This window comes from Phyllobates terribilis, unplaced genomic scaffold (assembly GCF_046119375.1).
Source record: "Phyllobates terribilis strain yellow unplaced genomic scaffold, ASM4611937v1 Scaffold_1__5_contigs__length_1240528914, whole genome shotgun sequence".
Classification (NCBI taxonomy): Eukaryota; Metazoa; Chordata; class Amphibia; order Anura; family Dendrobatidae; genus Phyllobates; species Phyllobates terribilis.
In genome coordinates, this window is record NW_027362761.1 from 231,557,675 (window position 1) to 231,584,560 (window position 26,886).

The following is a 26,886-nucleotide window of genomic DNA, read 5'->3' on the forward strand; positions in this document are numbered from 1 at the left end:
GACACTGCAAATGTGTCTTCAGTAAAATGGTGCCGGATAGCGCTATGCGCATGCGCTGATTCCGACGGCTTCACTCCTGCCCCGGTCTCCGGCGAGAAGAGAGGTGCCGCGGCAACGCTCCTCCCGGTCAGGTAAGTATGTAAGTATGGTGTTGGAGATTGCGGCATGCATTCAGTGTCTATGCATACCGTGATCTCCGGCGCCATACACTCCTCTTACCTGTAACGGCTCCATGTGTTCTTCTGTCTGGAGCTAGACTGCGCAGGCGTGTCGCGCTTGCGCAGTCTATAGAGGCTTCAGATAGAGGGACGCTTGTACGATTATATTCTAGATGTGTAGAACTTAATTCTTTTCTCGAATTTGACATGACAATGGACGGAACAAACTGCCTTAGTCATGGACTAAAATGTTGTCTTTTGGTGATAAATTGACATAATTGCCTGTAAGTGTAACTCATTATAATAGCAACTATCCCTATAACTAACTAAGGAGCCACTTACCCGGAAACAATGTTATAACTGAGAGCTGGGTGGTCTGTAGATACAGGAGGGACAAGAGGTTCAGGGTGCCACTCATCTATTAACTCTTCTTTCTCCTGCAAATCCAACAACAGAATGGTGACTACTGCCCACGTTTACAACAGAAATGTATACTAATTCATATGAACAAAAAACATCAGTAACATGTCCAACCGCTCATGGTATACATTGCCCTGACAAATAAGTGCCATCTGTCTTCTGACAGACACTCAAGAGAACCCTGAGAAATTGTGTGCGCCCATGCAGAAAAGAATCCAGCACTCTTTAATGAATTATGTACAGAAATTCTTTAATCACATGGTCCAATACAGTGTAGAGTTCATTTGACGTTTCGGTCAAACTGGTCTTTACCAAATATACACAAGTGATATGGGACCACTGTGGAGGTAGCGCTATGTAAACTGCATCCGCTGCCACTGAGAGATATGTACATCCAGATATGGTCCCATAATGTCACATGATGTGTACACTGTATTGGACCACAAGATTAAATAATTTCTCTACATAATTCATTCAAGAGTGCTGGATTCTTTTCTACAATAATTTTTTGCAGAGTGAGACCCTACCTGTGGCACCTATGAACATATTTAAGTCTTAGGTGCCACATGTAGGGTATTTGGAGGTTGTTTTCAGATTGCAATGGAAAATATGAGCATATTTAGTCTTATTTTCCATCCCATTCTGAAAACAACCTCCAAATTTGAGCAAGAAATTAAACTTTTCAACCTTTAATGATTGATAAATCCTTATACTTAGATTTGATAAATAGACTACATAATCTTGTTACTGTTGTGCTTATCAAATCACTAAAAAAGTCACATTGGCTCATGAATCATAGTAGCAGGAGTGTCCACATAGTCACTCAAAATACCTGCCTAGTTATTAAACTACATACCTTACATAAAAGGAATCAGAAGCAGTAAGGGGGGTTCGGAACTCATGGTTAGCAAGCTATTTTGTGGTGTGTATGGCATCAGTTCGCTGTAATAGGACATTACACCTTTGGCCTGGGACAGCTCAAAGTCCCACAGCTTTCAGTATCACCTCTATGCTAATGTCACACAGATCTACCTCTCTGGACCGGTTATCAAGTCCCTACTAGTGTCGAGCGAGTATGTTCTGTCCGAGTATGCTCGGGCCGAGCTCCGAGTAGTTACAGCTGCTCGGTGATATGGTTGAATCGCTCCCGTGTGCATGATTTGCAGCTGTTTGACAGTTTTATTACATGTGAGGAATGTGTAAGAAATAGACATTCCTCACATGTAATAAAACTGTCAAACAGTTGCAAATCATGCACACGGGAGCGATTCCACCATATCACCGAGCAGCTGTAAATACTCGGAGCTCGGCCCGAGCGTACTCGGCGAAAGGGTTAATAGAACATACTCGCTCAACACTAGTCCCTACTAACCAGAATCCCACAATGTCTGTCCGCTATTTCATCCTTCTCTGCTAGATTTCTAAAGCTTAACTTGGATAAAACAAAATTCATCATCTTTCCCCCCATCTCAATCACCCCCCCCCCATCTGACCCATCCATCAAAATCAATGGCTGTCCACTTTCCCCAGTCCCGCAAGCTCGCTGCCTAGGGGTAACCCTGGACTCTAACTTCAAACCACATTTCCAAGCCCTTTCCACTTCCTGCCGACTCCAACTCAAAAATATTTCCCGGATCTGTACATTTCTTAACCAAGAAGCTGCAAAAACACTAGTGCACGCCCTCATCATCTCCCGCCTCGACTACTGCAACCTCCTGCTTTGTGGCCTCCCTTCTAACACTCTCGCACCCCTCCAATCTATTCTAAACTGTGTTGCCCGTCTAATCCACCTGTCCGCCCGCTCTTCCCCGGCCTCTCTTCTATGTCAATCCCTGCGCTGGCACCCCATCGCCAAAAGACTCCAGTTCAAAAACCTAACTCTGGCATACAAAGCCATTCACAACCTATCTCCTCCATACATCTGTGATCTAGTCTCCCTATACTTACCTGCACGCAACCTCCGATCCTCACAAGATCTCCTTCTCTACTCCCCTCATATCTCCTATTCCCACAAGAGGACGGCATTCTAGTGGGCACAGCCATCCAGTGGGCGCGGCCTCGCTCTATACACTTGTATGGAGCGAGGCAGAGCCCACTGGACAGCTGCTGCTCAGGAGTATGCATATCGCATACATCACACAGATTGAATGCAGACTTTTCATTTTAGACCGGACAACCCCTTTAAAGGTATATGCACATGTTAAGTATTGGCTGCAGGCATGTCTACAGCAAAAATGTGTCTCTTGGCAGGCATAATGCTGTGTAAAATACATGCGTTTTTCGCATGGCCTGAATTTATATACTGCAGATTTGAAACGCCTTGTGCAAGGAAAAAATATTCAGCATTTGCATGAGGTTTCAGAAATCTAATTCACTTTACTGGTACTGTAAAAAAAAAAATTTTTTCTGCTGCAAAAACGCAACGTGTGAAAATACCCTTTTAATCCAGTCATCAATACATTTGAATAGGCCAAAAAATATCCCAGTATTCTTACCTTTTCTGTAAGGTCAGATCTTTCCTGGAGTTTGTAAGTTTTGGAAAATATGAGTCTAATAATCCATAGGATGAGAATTCCTTCAAGTATAAGGTGATATGCAGGTGCCTACAAAAATTCAAAATGGGCAGAAACGTCACATTTTAGGAAGCCAGATTGTCAAATGTGTACATTTTAAAAAAAATAGACATTATTTTTAACATATTGCCATTTCCTAGTGCACAATTATTCCTAAAAATACTCATTGAACCACCACAGGAAAATCTACACAACGGTGAAACTGTATCATTGCGGATGTCCTTGCTGTCTCTATTGGAATTATACTTGTAATTTCAGCCACATTTCCACCCATACCCCATGGATTTTAGAATATACCCTCAAGTGGATGAGGATACTCTGGGCATACAGCAAGCAGGTAATTAACCAGGAGCTGAGTATTTGGATATAGATTTAGGCCTCGATTCATCATTGATCACACAACAAACTCATTTTAGGACCTAAAAGGGGCCATAACTCAAAAAAAAAAATCACAGAGCCAAACCACGGGCACTCAAGGAAGCCCAAACAACCAGAGTATATTTTGACCAAAATACTTTATTAATCACATATAGAAACATCAAAAAAAAAGATTTTTTTTATTTTCTATTTTATGCACTTGCCACTTTACAGATGAATTATAATCAGTTTGTGGTAGTGCAATCATTTAATATCAATTGGTAACTTTTTTTGCACTCGTTACTGTAATCAAGTTCATGAATAGCCTAGCATATAGGTAATTTTCACTAGTGTTCTCATGTTATATGGAGGGTTTATCATCCTCTTTTTAGTAGTACTATGTGTTTTTTTTTTTTTTTATCTTTATGTGTTTCTATATGTGATTAAATAAAGTATTTTGGTCAAAATCTACTCCAGATGTTTTAAACAGATTCATTCATTTTACCAAATGCCACATATTTTTGGCACATCTCACTCCAGTACTTTCCCCTAGAGTAAAGTTTCTAGAGGAGTTTTCAATTTACCGCATTTTTTTGCAACTTTTTAAAGGATCTGTGACTTTTGATTCTGAAAAGTTGCAAAAAACGGTTAAACACGAAAAAATATATAATTTTTGTTTTTGTGCCGAATTCATGAACCGCATGCACCATTTTGAAAAACCTGGGGCACAGAACGGCAGCATATACCAGAAGACAAAAAGAGTATAGAGACTGCAATAAATTGCAAATGATGAAATCAAGCCCTTAGTGTTAGGCATCGTTCACATCACATTTTTGTATACACTTGCCGTGTACACCAGGATTAGGTGTTCAATGCAGGTGCCAGCCAGCATGCCCGCTATTCCCACACCAATCAAAACTTTGTTGTGTCAATAAAACATGTTAGAAGGACTATAAGAACAGAATGACTGTTCAAATCAAGTACAGGGGTTGGGTACTTCATGGCGGTTAATCATTTACATACATGACCCCCCTGCTTGATTTCCACCGATCCTCTCCCTTTTCTGACCCTATGAAGTCAGAGCTGTCAATCAAATAAAAGTGGGGTGGAGACTGAGGGAAAACAAGCCGATGTGAAGGTGTATATAAATGATTGGCCCCTCCATGAAGCACAGAGTGGCAGGACTTAGTTTGAACAGTCATCCTGTGCTGACAGAGTCCCTTTAAAAGCTTTCTGTTACTAGAAGTACACTTAGAGACATTGGATCCTGTAATCTAATAAAAATATCATTTGAGTATTTTCATTATTTCTAATGAAGATCTGAATGAAGTCCAGAAGCAGGGTGCGCGTGGTCTTTTCAGCGGATTGTCTGCCACCTTGCTACGAGATGCTCCTTTTTCAGGGATATACCGCCCTGACATCGGCGGTCGCGTGACCTGTCACATGACTAAAAGACGTCATGGCAGGTCCTTTCACACCACCGCGACCCATACAACACAGCGGACGCATCGCTGAGGAGACCGGGGGCCATCGGAAGGCAAGTATAATTTTTATTTTTTATTTTAGATTCTTTTTTTTTTTTTTTAACAGGTTCTATGGTACCCGAGTCTGGATGAGAGTCTCCTCTTCTCCAAACCCGGGTACCATCCGCACATTAAATCGCATAATATACGCTTGTGCACATGTGCTCATACGGATATTATGCGATTCAATGCAAGTCAATGGCGGCAATTATGCTGCATGTCCGCAAAATTAATGGACAAGCTGTGTATTTTCCGCAATGATAATCCGCAGCGGAAATTTCCGCAGCATGTGCACAGCACATGAGGATCATTGAGGACCATGGGGCAAAAAATTACTAAGCGTTCTTTAAGCGTTTTCGCTGCGGAAATTCCACGGCAAAAACGATTGAAAAACGCATAGTGGGCACGCAGCCTTATGCAGGTTTTGCAATGGATTATGCTGCAAAATTCACCCCATACATTGGATTACATAAAAAAATCCAATACGCGGATTAAATTTTCATTGCGAATACTAGTACTGTATTATTTTGCAGATTTATTGCTGCTAAGTGGTCAGCAGGCACCTACATACATGTAGATTCACTTATATACACACATGACAAGCTGGTAATTCGGCTACTAGCAGCACACATTCCAGAATCTGAATGAATAGGTGAAACTGGGATAATAATGCCCCACCCAATACAAAGGCCGGGTCACAACAGTCTCTGACAGATCCAAGGAACATCCAAAAACAGGACTATCCAGCAAACTGGAAATTCAGATCAGTAAGAAGTAGCAGAAATAAGCAGGCTGTCCAAGCTAATAAGATCTCTCCTGCCTGCCCTATAAACAAGCATGGCCACCTCTACATTCATGGCATATTGCACTACATTCCCATCTGTAAACCACTGTGCACGGTGTCCGAGTCCCATCTGCAGGGGAGGACATGTAGGTTGTATATGTATGCAGGGGCATCAGTGACCCATAGGGTCCCAAGGTCAGTAATGCATACTGCGTGGCACAGCACGCTTTTAGGAAAGTGCACACTACTTTGCTTTTCTATACTAAAGAAAAATCAGACAGTACCACCCCAATGGAAGTCACAAAGGCACTTTTTTGGCTTCTACTGGGTGAATGGAGACCTATAAATACATTTGTGAAAGATGCCAGGGGACTTTTCCATTTATACAGTAAAAAATAGGGGCTCTGATCCAATCTGCGCTGAGACCGTACACACTACAAGAGAAGACATAGCCTTATTCACAAGCTCTATATGGCTTGCCATATACGAAAGTTTGTTGTACATACTCAGCCCTACCTAAATGGGCCAAGAAAGTTGAAAACTGAAGTCCTGTCCCTTCTGCTGTACAGTAGTGAATACACCATACATGGAGAGTTATGTTCCTCTAATCAATAATCAATTACCAATTAGTTCCAGAAAAAATGGAACAAATGACTCATCAGGAAGATCAATCAATACAGATTAACCTACAAACCTACCGAGATGTCAGATGACGGCCCGGCAGGCCAAGCCTGGACTCTGACTTCAGATGCACCTTGTCAGATAGAAGCCGCTGGTGTGACTCGTAATGTAAAGTGCCGTCAGTCATTCTGTAGTAAGGAGGGTGTTGTAAAGAGAAACACCTTCACAGGAGTTCACCCAGGAGTATCCTGATATTGCCCGTATGACCCAAAAGGCAAATAAATTACATCATAAGATCCTTCTATTAACAAGAATGGGAAGTGACTCCCGCTCTCAGAAGAATTGTAATACTTCTCACTCTCAGATGGAGGTTCCAGTTTTCATTTAAGGAGGAGTTATACTTCGCAGTGTCTTAAAGAAACACTCCCATCAAAGTTTTCATCCTCTTAATATTTGGCAGTCATATTATATAGCACTGTGTACTTACAATTGCTCATTTTACCTTTCTATCCAGATAATTCTTCTCTTTTCTCTGCTCTGTGAAGAAACAAGAAGTCTCTTGTCCCTTCATTTATCATCCCCCTTTTCAACTCCTGACCCAGCTGCTCCCTCCTAAGCCTTGCCTGGGACTTTTGCAGTGACTGATGACTCATACAGGTTAAATTGACCTCCTGTTTCTACATACAGTGCTGGCCAAAAGTATTGGCACCCCTGCAATTCTGTCAGATAATACTCAGTTTCTTCCTGAAAATGATTGCAATCACAAATTCGTTGGCATTATCCTCTTCATTTAATTTGTCTTCAATGAAAAAAAACACAAAAAGAATTGTCCTAAAGCCAAATTGGATATAATTCCACACCAAACCTAAAAAAAGGGGGTGGACAAAAGTATTGGCACCCTTTAAAAAATCATGTGATGCTTCTCTAATTCGTGTAATTAACAGCACCTGTAACTTACCTGTGGCACCTAACAGGTGTTGGCAATAACTAAATCACACTTGCAGCCAGTTAACATGGATTAAAGTTGATTCAACCTCTGTCCTGTGTCCTTGTGTATACCACATTGAGCATGGAGAAAAGAAAGAAGACCAAAGAACTGTCTGAGAACTTGAGAAACCAAATTGTGAGGAAGCATGAGCAATCTCAAGGCTACAAGTCCATCTCCAAAGACCTGAATGTTCCTGTGTCTTCCGTGCGCAGTGTCATCAAGAAGTTTAAAGCCCATGGCACTGTGGCTAACCTCCCTAGATGTGGACGGAAAAGAAAAATTGACGAGAGATTTCAACGCAAGATTGTGCGGATGGTGGATGAAGAACCTCGACTAACATCCAAACAAGTTCAAGCTGCCCTGCAGTCCGAGGGTACAACATTGTCAACCCGTACTATCCGTCGACATCTGAATGAAAAGGGACTGTATGGTAGGATACCCAGGAAGACCCCACTTCTTACCCCGAGACATAAAAAAGCCAGGCTGGAGTTTGCCAAAACTTACCTGAGAAAGCCTAAAACGTTTTGGAAGAATGTTCTCTGGTCAGATGAGACAAAAGTAGAGCTTTTTGGGAAAAAGCATCAGAGTGTACAAGGAAAAAAAAGAGGCATTCAAAGAAAAGAACACGGTCCCTACAGTCAAACATGGCAGAGGTTCCCTGATGTTTTGGGGTTGCTTTGCTGCCTCTGGCACTGGACTGCTTGACCGTGTGCATGGCATTATGAAGTCTGAAGACTACCAACAAATTTTGCAGCATAATGTAGGGCCCAGTGTGAGAAAGCTGGGTCTCCCTCAGAGGTCATGGGTCTTCCAGCAGGACAATGACCCAAAACACACTTCCAAAAGCACTATAAAATGGTTTTAGAGAAAGCACTGGAGACTTCTAAGGTGGTCAGCAATGAGTCCAGACCTAAATCCCATAGAACACCTGTGGAGAGATCTCAAAATGGCAGTTTGGAGAAGGCACCCTTCAAATATCAGGGACCTGGAGCTGTTTGCCAAAGAAGAATGGTCTACAATTCCAGCAGAGCATTGTAAGAAACTCATTGATGGTTACCGGAAGTGGTTGTTCGCAGTTATTTTGGCTAAAGGTTGTGCAACCAAGTATTAGACTGAGGGTGCCAATACTTTTGTCCGGCCCTTTTTTGGAGTTTTGTGTGAAATGATAAAATGATTTGATTTTTGCTTCATTCTCTTTTGTGTTTTTTCCTTGCAAGCAAATTAAATGAAGAGAATAATACCAAAGAATTTGTGATTGCAATCATTTTCATGAAGAAACTGAGTATTATCTGACAGAATTGCAGGGGTGCCAATACTTTTGGCCAGCACTGTAGAGCCTAGAAAGATTCAGCTTTTCAGTTATTAATCCCGTGATGTCATATACCTAATGGAAATTAGAAGAATTAGCTGGGTAGAAAGGCAAAATGAGCAATTGTAAGTACACATGCTAGATAATATGATGACTGCAATATATTAACAGATTCAAAATTTTAAGTCAAGCGGAACCCTACACAATTACCAATCATACTCCAAAATATGTCCATCATGTAACCCAGGCCTTTCATTACACACTGAAAAAACACTACGTGCAATATGTGTGTTGACTTTTTTATGTGCTTTTTCTTAGCATTATTACTGGTCTTTTTCTCCCCCATTCATTTAAGTGGGTGAAACTTTGCAAAAAAGCTGAAAATATTGACAAGCTGCAGGTTTGAAAAAAACATACCGATGGTTAAAATCCGCAAAGTAAAAATAAGCAGCACGTGCATCGGATTTTCAGAAATCTCATTCACTTTGCTGGTACTAGAGCAGCATTTCTTTTTTTACCCTTGAAAAACGTGGCAAACACACAATGTGTAAACAAGCCTTTATACAGCTGACACCAGAGTCTAAGGGTAGGGACACACGAAAGTATAAAAAAAATTGTTCAGCGTGTCATCCAGAAAAACGATCTTTCCAGGAGTCCACATGACAGCACTGTAGCAGGAGTAATCCCATATCCTGTGTAGGGACAGGAAGCACAAGAGGTTAAAAGCCCTCCCACCCCCAACCTCCTCAGTGATTTTCCAAGAACCACATTGGCTGGGTACAACAAAATTTTATTTTAGACTGCTTAGACATATGTTAGTGTCACATACAGTAGCAATATAGGGAGGGAAATAAGGATGCTGTCATGTGGACTCCTGGAAACATCATTACCGGTAAGACTAATTCCGGTTTTCCAGTACGTCCCCATGACAGCACCATAGGAGTATACCCAAGAACTCATAGCTTAGGGTGGGATAACTGCCTGAAGTACCTTCCTACCAAACGCAGATCTCTGCTGTGAGAGAACATCTAGCTTGTAGTGTTTGCAGAAAGTAGTATGTCCTGACCATGTGGCTGCGGTACATATCTGTTCAATGGTAGCCCCTGCTCTAGTTGACCATGAGGTGGAAATTCTCTGGTGGAATGGGCTTTGATAATTTCAGGGGGAGGCTGTCCTTCTGAAAGATATGCTAGATTAATCATGGATGTGACCCATCTAGCTAAGGATGGTTTTGAAGCCTTCCTGCCTCTATTTTTTTCCCCCAAACTGTATAAAAAGATTAGAGTCTAATCTCCAGTTCCGAGTGGCTTCCAAATAGGCCAACACTGCTCTGCGGACATCGAGATGGTGGAACTCTTCCCCTCTCTGATTCCTAGGGTTTTCGCAGAATGATGGAAGAACCACTTCTTGGGTTAAGGTCATCGATGACACCACCTTCGGGGAGAAACTTGGATCCAGCTTCAGAATGATGCAATCATCCCGAACCTGGATTTCACCCAACCATTTAGCCGTGGTGATTGCCACCAAGAAGACTGTTTTCAGAGTCAAGTTCTTTATTCCCAATTCATTAACCAGGCCGAAGGCAGGTTTGCAAAGGACTCTCAGGCAAAGATTCAGATCCCACCGAGGGGAAGAAATTCTCTGGGTAGGCCTAAGTCTCTGGATTGCCTTGACAAACCTGATTATCCAGGGATGCGAGGACAATGATGTGTCGAAGAAAGCACCTAGTGCCGCAATCTGCACCTTCAAGGTACTTGGTCTAAGACCTGCATCAAATCCCGCCTGCAAGAAATAAAGGATCGCAGGGATGTCTAGCTGAGAGGTGTCTACCGTCCTGTGGAACGGACAAAAGGTTCTCCAGACTTCTTTATATATGGCCTGAGTTACAGGTTTTCTACTAGCCTGCATAGTCTGGATCACTCTGGCGGATAAGCCCTGGTTCTTCAGGATCTCCCCTTCAGAAGCCAGGCAGAGAGCCGGAGTTGTTGAAGATTCCGATGGAACAATGGACCTTGCGTCAGAAGATCCTCCTAAAATGGTAAAAAAATTGGGTCTTCCAACGCTAGAGGACGTAGAAGGGAGAACCAACTCCTCTTTGGCCAGAATGGGACAATTGCTATGACTGTCGCCCGATCTTACGGAATTTTCTGCAGCATTCTCGGAATTAAAGGGGCAGGTGGGAAGGCATATGTTAGGCCTTCTCCCCAATATTGTGAGAGCATCCACTGCCAGAGGATGATCTCCTGGGTCGAGAGAGAAGAAAGATGTCGTCTTTGCATTCGTTCTGGATGCAAAAAGGTCTAGGTGCGGCTGACCCCATCTGCGAGTTACTTGCTGGAACACCTCTTCGTTCAGTTCCCATTCTGAAGCCTTCATCTGACACCTGCAGCGGTAATCTGCCTCCTGATTGTCGGGTCTCCGAAGGTGAAGTGCTGAAATGGAGCTCACTATTTTCTCTATCCCTAAGAATATCCTTTTGGCCAGGGACTGGAGAAGTGGGTGTCTTGGTCCGTCCTGATGTCTGATGAAAGAGACTGCCGTGATATTGTCCGACAGGATTTTTACATGTCTGTCTCTTCAGACCGTCCGGCTTCTCTGTAGCGCTTCCCAGATCGCCTGTAGTTCCCGAAAATTTGATGATCGGGTCTGAATCTCTGTGGACCATGTTCCTTGGAGATAAGAATCTCCCACTCGAGCTGCTCATCCTGAGAGACTTGCATCTGTGGTCACTAAAAGACAAGGTTCCAGAATCCACTGCACTCCCTTCTGTAGATTCTTCTGGTCGAGCAACCAGTGTAGAGAGTCCTGGGCGTCTCGGAACAAAGACCTCTTCCTGTCTAGATAATTCTGAGGTCTGTCTGTCACTTCCAGGATGCATTTCTGTAGAGGCCTGGAATGGAACTAGCTCCATCTGACGCAGGTGATGCATGACGTCATGATTTCCAAAATACTCATTGCCTTTCGGATCGAAGGTTTCTTCTCTCTTGCAAAAGAACGAATCCTTTGTGGAATCGAGAGCATTTTGTCTTCCGGGAGATAAGACATTCTCATTCGGGAGTCGAGATGGACTCCCAGGAAGATGTGTGAAGTACTGGGGATAAGATTGGATTTTTCTTTGTTCACAATCAAACCCAGGCTAGTAAATGTCTGTAGGTCAAGTTCCAGATGTCGCGTCATAGCTAGAGGAGATCCTGCCACCACCAGGAAGTCGTCCAAGTACGGAATGATAGTAATATCCCTGAGTCGGATATAGGCCACCACCTCTGCCATGATCTTCGTAAAGATTCTGGGAGCAGATGACAGGCCAAAGGGAAGACATCGGTCCTGGGATCTCCAGTCATATTGAGATGATCCTTTTTGCTAATACTATTATGTAAATAAGGTTACTATTGTTCTTCATTGTGTTTTTATCATGTTTGTGACATTGTCATTTTTGTCTCTTTTTGGTGCGCCATATTTTAAATAAAGCTGCTTGGTTTTTGACACTTCTTGGCTTTGACAAAAAATTATTGAAATAGTAATCTGTGGATTATGTGGTTTTTGATCAGTTTCGGCTGTGGAAACACACAATATGCATGAGCGTTTTTGTTTTACCTGCAGATTTTCCACATCTAACTCAAGTCTATTAGAAAATCTGAGCATAAAACTCAGCGACCCCGCAAGAGAAATTGACATGTGGATTTGAAACACGCACCGAGGGTCAGTTTACGCTGAGTAAAAAACAAGCACAGGGGACGAGAGATTTCTATAAATCCCATCCACTTTGCTGGAACTGTAAGACGCTGAGTTTTTTTGTGCAGTGAAAACAAGCAGCGTCAAAACCTCACCAAAATTTCATCGTGGGCACAGCCTTAAAAATATGCAGCACCAAAAACTCACCATGGGAACTTGCCAATGTCCAGACACCCATTTGCACCTTCCCCCAACATGACTGCGATGATGTTGTCTTGGCAGCCCCTTATATCTGTACACCTATGAAGCCATACCTTCATCTTTTCTTATTGCACTGTAATATTGCGGTGTATGGTAAAATTACCAATCTGCGATCACGCTCGGCATGTGACCTGAGGTTCGGCTTCATAGGTACTTTCACCATACACCACAATATTACAGTATTGGACAAGCCATCAACTGACTGCAGGCTCAAGTCCCCTATAGGGACCAATAGATAATGAAAAAAAGGAAATAGATATGTGACCATTTTCTTTTTCAGGGAATGTAAACAAAATAAAAGAAAAAAAAAATGTTTACTTTTTCGGTATTACCACGTGTGTAACTGTCCAAACATATATTTATCCCATAGGCCGAAAGCCAAAATGTAAAAAATATGGAATAGAAAGGTGATAAAGTCTAATGGACCCTACAATGGTAATGACTAGAGCTGACAATTCGTGGCATCGGCCACGTCCCTAATCTGTGACCAGCGCTTTACCTGACGCCGTCTGCGTCTCTTGCCTGGTCGGCCTGGCGTGACACCATGGTTGTGGCATGATGAATATGTGACATTAAGGGAAGAGTCGTGGACGCTGGCAGGTCAGAGGCGGCTCCTGTCCAGTGGCCGCAGGTTACAGACGTGGCCCATGGTCTGGCTATGGCGAATCCATTCGCACCAGCGCCAGTAATGAGGAAACTACAGGTCAGCAGCACAGAACAAGCCCTGACACAACCAGCAGGACAGGAACAAACTTGGAGTTCTTGGAAAGTGATGAGGAGCCTCTAGGCCCGTGCTGCCCCCTGGAGGACACCTGCACCAGCTCACCCCATGAGGCAGCTGCCCGGCCTCCGCTCACCACACCTGTCACGGAAGTTCCTCGGAAGTAGTTCCCACCGCAGACTATGCGGCTCAGAGCCGGCCGGGGTGCGGGAACTACGTCCACTAGGGTCGTTCCCACCTCAGGGCGCGCCACCCACCTCATAGAACGCCTGCACCATCTCCACCAACACCCACTGCTGACTCGCCGCCATAACTTCCGACAGGCCGAGCTGTAGCGTAGCTACAAGAAGCCGGACGCTTCCTGGACTGAAAGTGACAGAGGTCGGTAGGCGGGGATTTGGGAGAAGCTTTGCGGCCATTGGTGGTTACTAAGTGACGTCATCACACGGAAGAAACTAAGCGAGAAGCCGAGTATCCTGAGCGAAGAGGGCGGGGCCTCGCTGGCGCTGCCCCATGCTGACAGCCGCGAGGCGAGGCGGAAGCGGCGGGCGTTAGAGCTGGGTGTGTTGTTGCTGTGGTAACGGAAAGAAGCGGAAGTTTAGTGGCTGCTGATGTGGGCGCTCATTGGATGCCGCATTCCTGCGGTTAAATAGCAATCATTGCTATTGGCGGATGCGGCATAGATACTGCTGCCATAGGCTGAGTCCACACATGGCGGCTTGTGGCAGAGAATGCCGCTGCTTCTGGTCATGTACATGGCTCTATGTACAGTGCAAGCTAACATGGCTCTGTAAATGGCGCAGCCATACTTGCCAACTGCCATGGGACTAAAGGGGGCAGGATGTAGGGGGGTGGTCCTGTGAGGGCTGGGGGTTCTGGGGCAACAAAGTTGATTAAGGTGAAAGATCTCTTTAGTGGCAAGAGCTTCCAGGAGGAGACTGGAATGGCAGAGGGGCTGTTTCTTCCATCGCCGCCGCTTATACTCCACACTCCTATGCGCCTATTCTGTGACCTCTCACACCAGATTCTTAAAGAAGCCCTTATACAACATAGTCCATGCTGAGCTGGGCACACAATGTAACAGTGCCTGCAGAGAGGAATAGAACTTTTTTTTTTGTCATTTTGTCTCTCCATTGAAGAGATATTAGTAATTATAGGTTTTGGTATGGAATGAGTTAAAGAGGTTGTCTACTACCCTACATAATGGGGGCATGATGTATAGTAGTGGACAACCTCTTTATTGTTTGTTAAGTCCAAGTGGGTGTTAGACAGTTTTCACTGGGGGCGTGTACTTCTTCTCCCTGTATGATGCTGACCAATCATAAGCAGGCAGTAACACACTAGAGGAAGAAGAACACGCCCCCAGAAGAAAACTGCTAGGCAGCCCCCCACTGCAGAAGCTGTATGATGGCCTGCAATCAGCTTACTCTGAGGGCAGAGTATATTGCAGACCTCATGGACATTAAAAGTCTATGAGTGGTCCCGAACACTAAACCTTACTTTGCTATGTTCCCAGGATCAGCTTTTGATGTAGATTTTCTGCACCTGTTATGTAAATTAGGTTACTTTCATTTTTTCTTACATGCATTTTTATCACATTTTTGACACTGCGTTTTTTGTCTCTAGTTGGTGTGTCATATTTTAAATAAAGCTGCTTTGTTTTTGATACTTCCTGGTATTTGACTTTGACAAAACTTTATTGATACAGACATGTGTTGAATACATGCGTTTTTAATGCGTTTCCACAGTGGAAACCCACTAAAAACACGTGTGTTTTTTACCTGCGGATTTTCTGCATCTAATGTAAGTCTATGGGGAAAATCTGCACAGAAAACTCAGCGTACCTGCAAGAGGAATTGACATGATGTGTATGTGAGACACCGGTCAGTTTATGCTGAGTAAAAAAACAGCACAGTAGGCATGAGATTTCTATAAAGCCCATGAACTTTGCTGGGATTGTAAGACGTTGCGTTATTGACACAGCAAAAATATGCAACGTTAAAATCTCATCTCACCTTAGTTGCAAACTTATATTTTTTATTTTACATATCTGCTGGGGTGAATTTATGGAGTCTGTGTGTTCTCCCTGTGTATGCTTGAGTTTCCTCCAGGCATTCTGATCCCCTATCAAACATCAAAAACATACTAATGGGTTACTCTGATAATGGCGAATAGCCATGTAAAAGAATACCAGTGTTTGTTATCCCTGTACTGTGACCACCACATTAAAGGGTAAAACTTTTAAATGAAAACAGCTGCAACAGTTGTCATAGCCGCATAATGTGGGACGTTCTGAGATGTTGTGCCTGCTCCAAACTAAATTGTAAATTCCAAATACGTGCACGGAAGAGCCATGACTGATACATTGAGCATCAAGGCAGATCTCTCTTTATAACATCACTGATCAGTGTTTATATAGACATTTCTTGGACATAACCTGAGTCAATTATATTGCTAGAATGTATCTCTGCATATGTGCTTGCATTAGCATACATACATCTCAATGGCTAAAGTTAATAGTGTCTACACCCAGCTGAAGAGTTTAGGTATGGCTCTATCTCTTCTTTACTTTCACTTTCCTGTGTTATCTCTAAGTCCTGTTAGACAAAGAAAATTCCTGAGAACCCCATTGTCTCAGAACATACATATTGGCTCAGACTCCATTCCACAGAAGAGGAGATGCACGTAGACTAGCCAAAATTGAGTCAAGATAGGTACATAAATCCTGCTCTAACAGAGTGAATAAACAATACTCTTCACACCAATCTAATGCTGATGCTATGGTGGCCCTTATAGTTTTACTTTACAAGCTTCCATTATGTGACCACTGCAGCCAATCAGTATCAGCTGTCACTGTTACAGTCATCACCACTGCGCCATGTAGCCAGAAGTGTACGTGACCGATATGGCCACTTATTGGCTGAAACTGGCATCTTGTAAACAAAGGCCAGGTGGCCCAAGGATTGTTAGTGCTGGATCGCCAAGGAAAAAAGAGGTGAGAGGTGACTTTTTTTTTTGCTTTAAAGCGCACCTGTCAGCGGGATTGTGCTCAGTAAACCACATACACTGTCAGGTGGGTGACATTACACTGATTACAATGATACCTTTGTTGATGAAATCTGTCCAGTGATTCTTTTATAATCTTTATTTTCAGTTTGGAGATATTGATATGCTCGTGCTCTGGGGCGGCCTGTGGGGGGCGCTCTATCTGGTGCTTTGCTTACATATTCATCTGTATGCTCTTATGACAGCTCACTGTGCCTTCACTGACCTGCCTCCTATTTTACATAATGCATCTAGTAGTGCAGGGCTAGGTAAAATAGGAGGCAGGTCAGTGAGCTGTCATAAGAGCATTACTCAGTGTAATGTTGCGCACCTGACAGTGTATGTAGTTTACTGAGCACAATCCTGCTGACAGGTGCGCTTTAAAACATTTAACAATTTTTCCTTTCTTATTTAAAGGTGGCTATTGATGTGAAATGAGTGAGTTCATTACCTCTGTACTGAGACATCTGTGTGAGTTATCCTTAAAGGGGTTTTCCCATGAACAAAAGATAATTTTAAAAATTGTGTCTGACCGTGCACGGAACATGGTCTGATCATACCACAGCTCCTGGGCAGGGGAGGAAGTAAAAGAGTATACAGACATTACAGCAGGGGATCACAGAAGATTCATTTTGTGTGGTAAAATATTGTTTAAAAACATGCAGTGAAATATTTTACCTCACAAAATGAATCCTCTGTGATCCCCTCCTGTAATCAGGGCTGTGGAGTCGGTAAGCCAAACCTCCGACTCCTCAATTTCCATGACTCCGACCCCCTCATACATGGCTCATGTTTAAGTGATAAATTTACTGTAGCACAGATTCATCTCAGCTACAAGTCTAGACCCTTAGATCAGGAATAGGACAGACGTTTATAGGACATTTCATAACTTTCCCAAATTCTTATGAAAAAATATTCCCCACAAACTGCATTGAACTACTGTACCCAATTTATTATATATTTTAGGAGTTGGAGTCGGTCCATTTTATACCAATTCCGACACCACCAAAATGGACACCGACTACACAGCCCTGGCTGTAATGTCTGTACACTCTTTTGCTTCCTCCCCCACCCAGGAGATGTGGTATGTTCTGAACACGGTCAGACAGACAATTTTTAAAATGAACTTTTGTCTGTGGGAAAACCCCTTTAAATTACGATGTGCTTATTTACACGGTGCTAACATCACTGTAGCCCTGTACTGTGATCTGTGTGCTTCTTCACAAGAGTTTATTACCCCTGTAATGTGATATAACTGCATTGAATGCATGCCTTTATCATTTCCCGCCTTGACTACTGCAACCTCCTGATCTGTGGCCTCCCTTCCAACACTCTCGCGCCCCTCCAATCTATCCTAAACTCTGCTGCTCGACTAATCCACCTGTCCACCCGCTATTCCCCAGCCTCTCCCCTCTGTCAATCCCTTCACTGGCTCCCCATTGCCCAGAGATGCAAGTTCAAAACCCTAGCCTTGGCATACAAAGCCATCCACAACCTGTCTCCTCCATACATCTGTGACCTAGTCTCCCGGTACCTACCTGCACGCAACCTTCGATCCTCACAAGATCTCCTGCTCTACTCCCCTCTTATTTCCTCTAAGCACAATTGCATACAAGATTTCTCTCGCACATCCCCCCTACTCTGTAACTCTACCCCAACACATCAGATTCTCGCCTACCATGGAAGCCTTCAAAAGAAACCTGAAGACCTACCTCTTCCGACAAGCCTACAACCTGCAGTAACCACCTCTCCACAACATTGCTGCATGACCACCTCTACCCCCACCTACTATATCCACAACCAACCATTGTAGATTGTGAGCCCTCGCGGGCAGGGTCCTCTCTCCTCCTGTACCAGTTGCTGACTTGTTTTGTTAAGATTATGTAAATGTTTTTGCTATGTATACCCACTTTTTCACATGTAAAGCGCCATGGAATAAATGGCGCTATAATAATAAATAATAATAATAATTGAAGACGTAATTATATGTCTGTGCGGGGTCCTCATATGTGGAAGGTTCTCAGGAGCTGAGCGATTCCACATACGCTTGACGCTAGTATCGTCAATTCCAGGTGGGTTGGCCCCCACCCATCTTACTTCTAACCCTCCTCCCCCCAAAAACGACAGACACCATGGCTTAGATGTAATTGACTGCAGTGGCCTTTATTAACGCAATAATAAACATGTTGTGTATATATATATATATATATATATATATATATATATATATACAGTTATATGAAAAAGTTTGGGTACCCTTATTAATCTTAAGCTTAATGTTTTATAAAAATTGGTGTTTTTGCAACAGCTATTTCAGTTTGATATATGTAATAACTGTTGGACACAGTAATGTTTCTGCCTTGAAATGAGGTTTATTGTACTAACAGAAAATGTGCAATCTGCATTCAAACAAAATTTGACAGGTGCCTAAGTATGGGCACCTCACCAGAAAAGTGACATTAATATTTAGTAGATCCTCCTTTTGCAAAAATAACAGCCTTTAGTTGCTTCCTGTATCTTTTAATGAGTTCCTGGATCCTGGATGAAGGAATTTTTGACCATTCCTATTTACAAAACAATTCCAGTTCAGTTAAGTTTGATGGTCGCCGAGCATGGACAGCCCTCTTCAAATGATCCCACAGATGTTCAATGATAGTCAGGTCTGGGGACTGGGATGGCCATTCCAGAACATTGTAATTGTTCCTCTGCATGAATGCCTGAGTAGATTTGGAGCGGTCTTTTGGATCATTGTCTTGCTGAAAGATCCATCCCCTGCGTAACTTCAACTTTATCACTGATTCTTGAACATTATTATCAAGAATCTGCTGATACTGAGTGGAATCCATGCGTCCCTCAACTTTAACAAGATTCCCGGTGCCGGCATTGGCCACACAGCCCCAAAGCATGATGGAACCTCCACCAAATTTTACTGTGGGTAGCAAGTGTTTTTCTTGGAATGCTGTGGTTTTTTTGCCGCCATGCATAACGCTTTTTTGTATGACCAAACAACTCAATCTTGGTTTGATCAGTCCACAGGACCTTCTTCCAAAAAGAAATTGGCTTCTCCAAATGTGCTTTTGCATACCTCAGCCGACTCGGTTTGTGGCGTGCTTGCAGAAACGGCTTCTTTCGCATCACTCTCCCATACAGCTTCTCCTTGTGCAAAGTGCGTTGTATAGTTGACCGATGCACAGTGACACCATCTGCAGCAAATTGATGCTGCAGCTCTCTGGATGTGGTCTGAGGATTGTCCTTGACTGATCTCACCATTTTTCTCTGCCTTTCTGATGTTTTTCTTGGCCTGCCACTTCTGGCCTTAACAAGAACTGTCCCTGTGTTCTTCCATTTCCTTACTATGTTCCTCACAGTGGAAACTGACAGGTTAAATCTCTGAGACAGCTTTTTGTATCCTTCCCCTGAACAACTATGTTGAATAATCTTTGTTTTCAGATCATTTGACAGTTGTTTTGAGGAGCCCATGATGCCACTCTTCAGAGGAGATTCAAACAGGAGAACAACTTGCAAGTGGCCACTTTAAGTAGCTTTTCTCATGATTGCATACACCTGGCTATGAAGTTCAAAGCTCAATGAGGTTACAAAACCAAAAAAAGTGCTTTAGTAAGTCAGTAAAAAGTAGGTAGGAGTATTTAAAACAAGAAAATGATAAGGGTGCCCATACTTATGCACCTGTCAAATTTTGTTTGAATGCAGATTGCACATTTTCTGTTAGTGCAATAAACCTCATTTCAAGGCAGAAACATTACTGTGTCCAACAGTTATTACATATATCAAACTGAAATAGCTGTTGCAAAAACACCAATTTTTATAAAACATTAAGCTTAAGATTAATAGGGGTGCCCAAACTTTTTCATATAACTGTATATATATATATATATATATATATATATATATATATATATACACTACAGACCAAAAGTTTGGACACACCTCATTTAAAGATTTTTCTGTATTTTCATGACTATGAAAATTGTACATTCACACTGAAGGCATCAAAACTATGAATTGACACATGTGGAATTATATACTTAACAAAAAAGTGTGAAACAACTGAAAATATGTCTTATATTCTAGGTTCTTCAAAGTAGCCACCTTTTGCTTTGATGACTGCTTTGCACACTCTTGGCATTCTCTTGATGAGCTTCAAGAGGTAGTCACCGGAAATGGTTTTCACTTCACAGGTGTGCCCTGTCAGGTTTAATAAGTGGGATTTCTTGCCTTATAAATGGGATTGGGACCATCAGTTGTGTTGTGCAGAAGTCAGGTGGATACATAGCTGATAGTCCTACTGAATAGACTGTTAGAATTTGTATTATGGCAAGAAAAAAGCAGCTAAGTAAAGAAAAACGAGTGGCCATCATTACTTTAAGAAATTAAGGTCAGTCAGTCTGAAAATTTGGGCAAACTTTGAAAGTGTCCCCAAGTGCAGTTGCAAAAACCATCAAGCGCTACAAAGAAACTGGCTCACATGAGGACCGCCCCAGGAAAGGAAGACTAAGAGTCACCTCTGCTTCTGAGGATAAGTTTATCCGAATCACCAGCCTCAGAGATCGCAGGTTAACAGCAGCTCAGATTAGAGACCAGGTCAATGCCACACAGAGTTCTAGCAGCAGACACATCTCTACAACAACTGTTAAGAGGAGACTTTGTGCAGCAGGCCTTCATGGTAAAATAGCTGCTAGGAAACCACTGCTAAGGACAGGGAACAAGCAGAAGAGACTTGTTTGGGCTAAAGAACACAAGTAATGGACATTAGACCAGTGGAAATCTGTGCTTTGGTCTGATGAGTCCAAATTTGAGATCTTTGGTTCCAACCACCGTGTCTTTGTGCGACGCAAAAAAGGTGAACGGATCGACTCTACATGCCTGGTTCCCACCGTGAAGCATGGAGGAGGAGGTGTGATGGTGTGGGGGTGCTTTGCTGGTGACACTGTTGGGGGTTTATTCAAAATTGAAGGCATACTGAACCAGCATGTGTTACGGATCCGAGTGGTAGAACCTCTGTGCCGCGGTGCAAGGAGGGACCCAGAGGGGCGTAACTAAGTATCAACTCAGACCGACCCTGGTCGTACGGCGGCTAACGACTCCGTGACCAGGGAGGGACCGAGCAGAGGGACCAGGTGCTACTCTGGGGACGACCTTGTAAGAGAGCAGGTGGCTCCCATGGGTCAGATGACTGGGACTGACCAGTATTGCGGATGGCCACAACAAGCAGGCAGAAGTCTCTGGGTTATCTGACAGGTGAACACGGCACGTGACGGCAGAGCAGGCGGAAGTCTCTAGGTTAGCAGACAGGTGGTCACGGGAAGTGACAGCAGGAGCCTCCAGGTAGGCTATCAGGTGGTCACGGCAAGTGACGGCAGATCAGGCTGGAGTCTCTAGGTTAGCAGACAGGTGGTCACGGCAAGTGACAGCAGAGCAGGCTGGAGTCTCTAGGTTAGCTAGCAGGTAACAAGCAGGTAACAGGCGAGTGCTCCCAGGTGAGCGGGCTAGCAGGCACGGCAGGTAGCAGGCAGGTAACAGGCGAGTGCTCCCAGGTAAGCGGGCTAGCAGGCACGGCAGGTAGCAGGCAGGTAACAGGCGAGTGCTCCCAGGCGAGCGGACTAGCAGGCACGGCAGGTAGAAGGCAGATAACAGGCGAGTGCTTCCTGGTAAGCGGGCGGACTTGCCCATAGACAGACTGGCGGGTAGAACGGAAGACAGACTGTCGGGCTGGAGAGTAGTCAGGCTGCCGGACTGGAACAGTAGTCAGGCTGGCAACTGGACCTGAGGGCTGAAGGAGAGGTAAGTATACTGTGCAACAACTATTGCTCGGGCACCTCCAGTTTGGAGGAGGTGCCTTATATATGGGAGGTCCTCCGGCTATTGGCCGGGGACTCCTTAGGACGGCGCGCGCGGCCCCTTTAAGAGAGAGGGAGCGCGCGCGCGCCCTAAGCACAGTGCCCGTGAAGCAGCGCGCGCCGACAGCAGCAGCAGGAAGAGGAGCGCTGGAGGACGCCGCGCGGGGAGCGAGGAGGTGAGAGGGACGGCACGCCCCACTTTTCAGTTTTGAATTTGTTAAAAAAGTTTAAAGTATCCAATAAATTTCGTTCCACTTCACGATTGTGTCCCACTTGTTGTTGATTCTTCCCAAAAAATTAGAATTTTGTATCTTTATGTTTGAAGCCAGAAATGTGGCAAACGGTAGAAAAGTTCAAGGGGGCCAAATACTTTCACAATGCACTGTATATATATATATATATATATATATATATATATATATATATACACAGTACAGACCAAAAGTTTGGACACACCTTCTCATTTAAAGATTTTTCTGTATTTTCATGACTATGAAAGTTGCACATTCACACTGAAGGCATCAAAACTATGAATTAACACATGTGGAGTTATATACTTAACAAAAAAGTGTGAAACAACTGAAAATATGTCTTATATTCTAGATTCTTCAAAGTAGCCACCTTTTGCTTTGATGACTGCTTTGCACACTCTTGGCATTCTCTTGATGAGCTTCAAGAGTTAGTCACCGGAAATGGTCTTCCAACAATCTTGAAGGAGTTCCCAGAGATGCTTAGCACTTGCTGCCCCTTTTGCCTTCACTCTGCGGTCCAGCTCACCCCAAACCATCTCGATTGGGTTCAAGTCTGTTGTCTGTGGAGGCCAGGTCATCTGGTGTAGCACCCCATCACTCTCCTTCTTGGTCAAATAGCCCTTACACAGCCTGGAGGTGTGTTTGGGGTCATTGTCCTGTTGAAAAATAAATGATGGTCCAACTAAACGCAAACCGGATGGAATAGCATGCTGCTGCAAGATGCTGTGGTAGCCATGCTGGTTCAGTATGCCTTCAATTTTGAATAAATCCCCAACAGTGTCACCAGCAAAGCACCCCCACACCATCACACCTCCTCCTCCATGCTTCACGGTGGGAACCAGGCATGTAGAGTCCATCCGTTCACCTTTTCTGCATCGCACAAAGACACGATGGTTGGAACCAAAGATCTCAAATTTGGACTCATCAGACCAAAGCACAGATTTCCACTGGTCTAATGTCCATTACTTGTGTTCTTTAGCCCAAACAAGTCTCTTGTGCTTGTTCCCTGTCCTTAGCAGTGGTTTCCTAGCAGCTATTTTACCATGAAGGCCTGCTGCACAAAGTCTCCTCTTAACAGTTGTTGTAGAGATGTGTCTGCAGCTAGAACTCTGTGTGGCATTGACCTGGTCTCTAATCTGAGCTGCTGTTAACCTGCGATTTCTGAGGCTGGTGACTCAGATAAACTTATCCTTAGAAGCAGAGGTGACTCTTGGTCTTCCTTTCCTGGGGCGGTCCTCATGTGAGCCAGTTTCTTTGTAGCGCTTGATGGTTTTTGCAACTGCACTTGGGGACACTTTCAAAGTTTGCCCAATTTTTCGGACTGACTGACCTTCATTTCTTAAAGTAATGATGGCCACTCGTTTTTCTTTACTTAGCTGCTTTTTTCTTGCCATAATACAAATTCTAACAGTCTATTCAGTAGGACTATCAGCTGTGTATCCACCTGACATCTGCACAACACAACTGATGGTCCCAACCCCATTTATAAGGCAAGAAATCCCACTTATTAAACCTGACAAGGCACACCTGTGAAGTGAAAACCATTTCCGGTGACTACCTCTTGAAGCTCTTCAAGAGAATGCCAAGAGTGTGCAAAGCAGTCATCAAAGCAAAAGGTGGCTACTTTGAAGAACCTAGAATATAAGACATATTTTCAGTTGTTTCACACTTTTTTGTTAAGTATATAATTCCACATGTGTTAATTCATAGTTTTGATGCCTTCAGTGTGAATGTACAATTTTCATACTCATGAAAATCTTTAAATGAGAAGGTGTGTCCAAACTTTTGGTCTGTACTGTATATACACATAAAGACACGGTAAGGTCCTTGAATCTAAGAAGGGTCTGGTGATCCCAATGAAACAACTCCACTTGCTCCCAGCCACGCACTACCAGCTCGGAATCACCAGGAACCCCCCCAAATCCGGGGGGCTCAAAACGGCCACACCTGGGACTCAACATTCCTTTGTCGTAAGTCCCGCAATTCACCAGACCCAAATACCACACATATAACCGAGGGATCCATGTCCTGTGGACACTCCCATACCAATTTATAACCATGTTCAAGGACCCTACGCACGCCACCACAAGAGTACTTGACACCTTAAGTACTCGAGACCCCCCTTCCTTTTATAAAATTCACCTGTTCAATGCCTCTCCGCAATGCTGATGACCATATGTCAATCCTATTATTGTTCAACTGAACTCCGTCGCTTCTCCAAACTTCATCCAAGCCATTTTCCAATCCGAAATGCCTGACTGATTCCCGTTTTCCGCGACAAATTTTTTGCAACTGCCCTATTCCCTTTTCTCCGTGCTTTGTTTAGACTGTCTACTGACCTGGCGTTTCGCCAACTCTTACGGGGAACAATCTGACCAAACTGCCGTGAAAATCGTGCCTAACATCTCTACTTAGTTCCCTACCTGGCCGAACTCCTACGTCATTACCCCCTACGTGCAGCAGCAGTACATCCGGAGCGGGGGGGGGGGCGATCTAAACGCACACATTTTTTTTTTTTTTTTTTACTTCCCGCAATACCCTGTTCCACCCCAGCCTTCTAAACTCCCGGCCAGCGTATAGTGGCTTTGTCCTTTGGGATGCCGAGTTGCCTTCCATCTCGCCTCACGTCTGCTCGCAACGCGCCCCAGTGGACGTAGGAGTGGCCTATTATCCAAACCAGTAGGGGGAGGGACCTAATCGGAAGACAATATATATATTAGAACACCCCCCCATACACATTTATTGCAAGTTAACTAATGCCTCTGGTCTCACGTATGATAAAATGTTTTTGATTCCCACTCCCTATGCGTTTGACGGTTTCAGTGCTTAGACCGCATTTCGCTGCCTCAATAGCGGCCCCTATCCAGGAGGAGTGAGGGCGAAAACTGCGTGGATCCAACCCTACCTTACACAGACATTTAAAAAAAACGCTGGTGAATTGATACGCCGATAGGATATTTCTATCTTCACCCCCTAGTCTCTTGAAACGCTCGAAGGTTTTTAAAAGGGGGAAGGGTGGCACATTTCTGACCCCCGCACCATTCCCAATTACACTTTCTTCCCTCCTCCCAGTTGTTCCGTTTTAGAATGCCGTAACCAAGATTCCACTCCTTCCTTTGTTGCCAACATGTCCCTTGCTAGTACCCCCCCACGTTCCTAGATGGGGCTACAAGCTCACTAACTCATAGAGCCCCGAAAAAGGCCCAGGAGAAAGCTAGGCGGAAGAGTGTTGTCTTACTCTGAGCTGCAGATTACTAGCAGTTCTATCCCCAAAAGCTCCCGAAATTTGAACGTCTAAAGTTTAAATGTAGTTATCTTTCAGTAATAAACCCTATACCATGTAAGTATATATGTTACTTGTAAACTGTAAGGTATATAACGGGTTGATACAGAAAACTATAACCTCATACCCGCTTCCCTATCCGGTCGGATAGAAATATAGCATGTAGGTCTAATATTAGCCGCATGCAGCCATAAATATTTGTGCGGAAGACTGCAAGCTCTGTACCCCAGTCCGTCACCCTACCTACATACAGTCATGAGAACCCGGACCGAAAACTTGGCCCACAATGTATTCTCTAGAGCTGGGTGCAGCCTCACACCAGCAATGCCCCCTCACTGCTCCGCCATATGCTGAGTTATTAGTTTCCACTCACTGCTCCACTATGTGCTGAGTTATTAAAGTCCACTAAATCCTCCGCCATATGCTGAGTTATTAGGCCATACTCAGTATTCTCACCACAATATTTGATTATGTCCATATGAGAAAACAGATATGACCAGGCTCAAGGTAATCCACTCAGTCTTGTGCTCACTACGAAAATAGATCATGTAAAATTAAGCCCTTTGTGGGTATATACCGCTTATGCTAGCCTATTCGGTTGCAATACACCGAAACAGGTTATACATAAAGGAAGATAACCTGTACCACAGGATCTGTATACACAAAACATGCCACCTATATAGTGAGGAGTGACAAACTGGATTCACCGGATCCATATACATGATCCGTAAACCGCACAGGAATGGAGCCTGTCCCCATATTACACGCATAGCATATATTACACATATGGTATATAGTGATAATGCCCTTAATATACTGGCTCTGTATCCATAAGCATACAGGACAGGAATGGAGCCATAAGTATACCGCACCAGAGTGGAGCCTGTACCCATATTACCCATATATATTTTATAGTGAGAAAACCCTTGATATACCGGTTCTGTATACATAAGTATACCGTATAGCAGAGGTCCCCAACCGCCGGTCCGCGGACCAGGACCGGGCCGTTGGGGTTTTTCAGCCGGTCCGCGGGGAGAGGGGGCCCCTCCAGCCTCCAGCAGG

The 26,886-nt window shown here is 43.9% G+C and overlaps 1 protein-coding gene across 1 annotated transcript in view; it reads right to left on the reverse strand.

The window, feature by feature from the left end:
• SPTLC1 (serine palmitoyltransferase long chain base subunit 1) overlaps positions 1 to 13,821 on the reverse strand; it is a 78,567-nt gene extending 64,746 nt beyond the window's left edge. Inside the window, exons 1-3 of the mRNA XM_073671022.1 lie at positions 13,645 to 13,821; positions 3,074 to 3,181; positions 501 to 595 (exon numbers count right to left, since the gene is read on the reverse strand). Coding sequence (XP_073527123.1) covers positions 501 to 595; positions 3,074 to 3,181; positions 13,645 to 13,806 — 365 coding nt within the window. The 5' untranslated portion in view covers positions 13,807 to 13,821. The remainder of the gene's footprint in view (positions 1 to 500; positions 596 to 3,073; positions 3,182 to 13,644) is intronic.
• Positions 13,822 to 26,886: the final 13,065 nt, after the last annotated feature.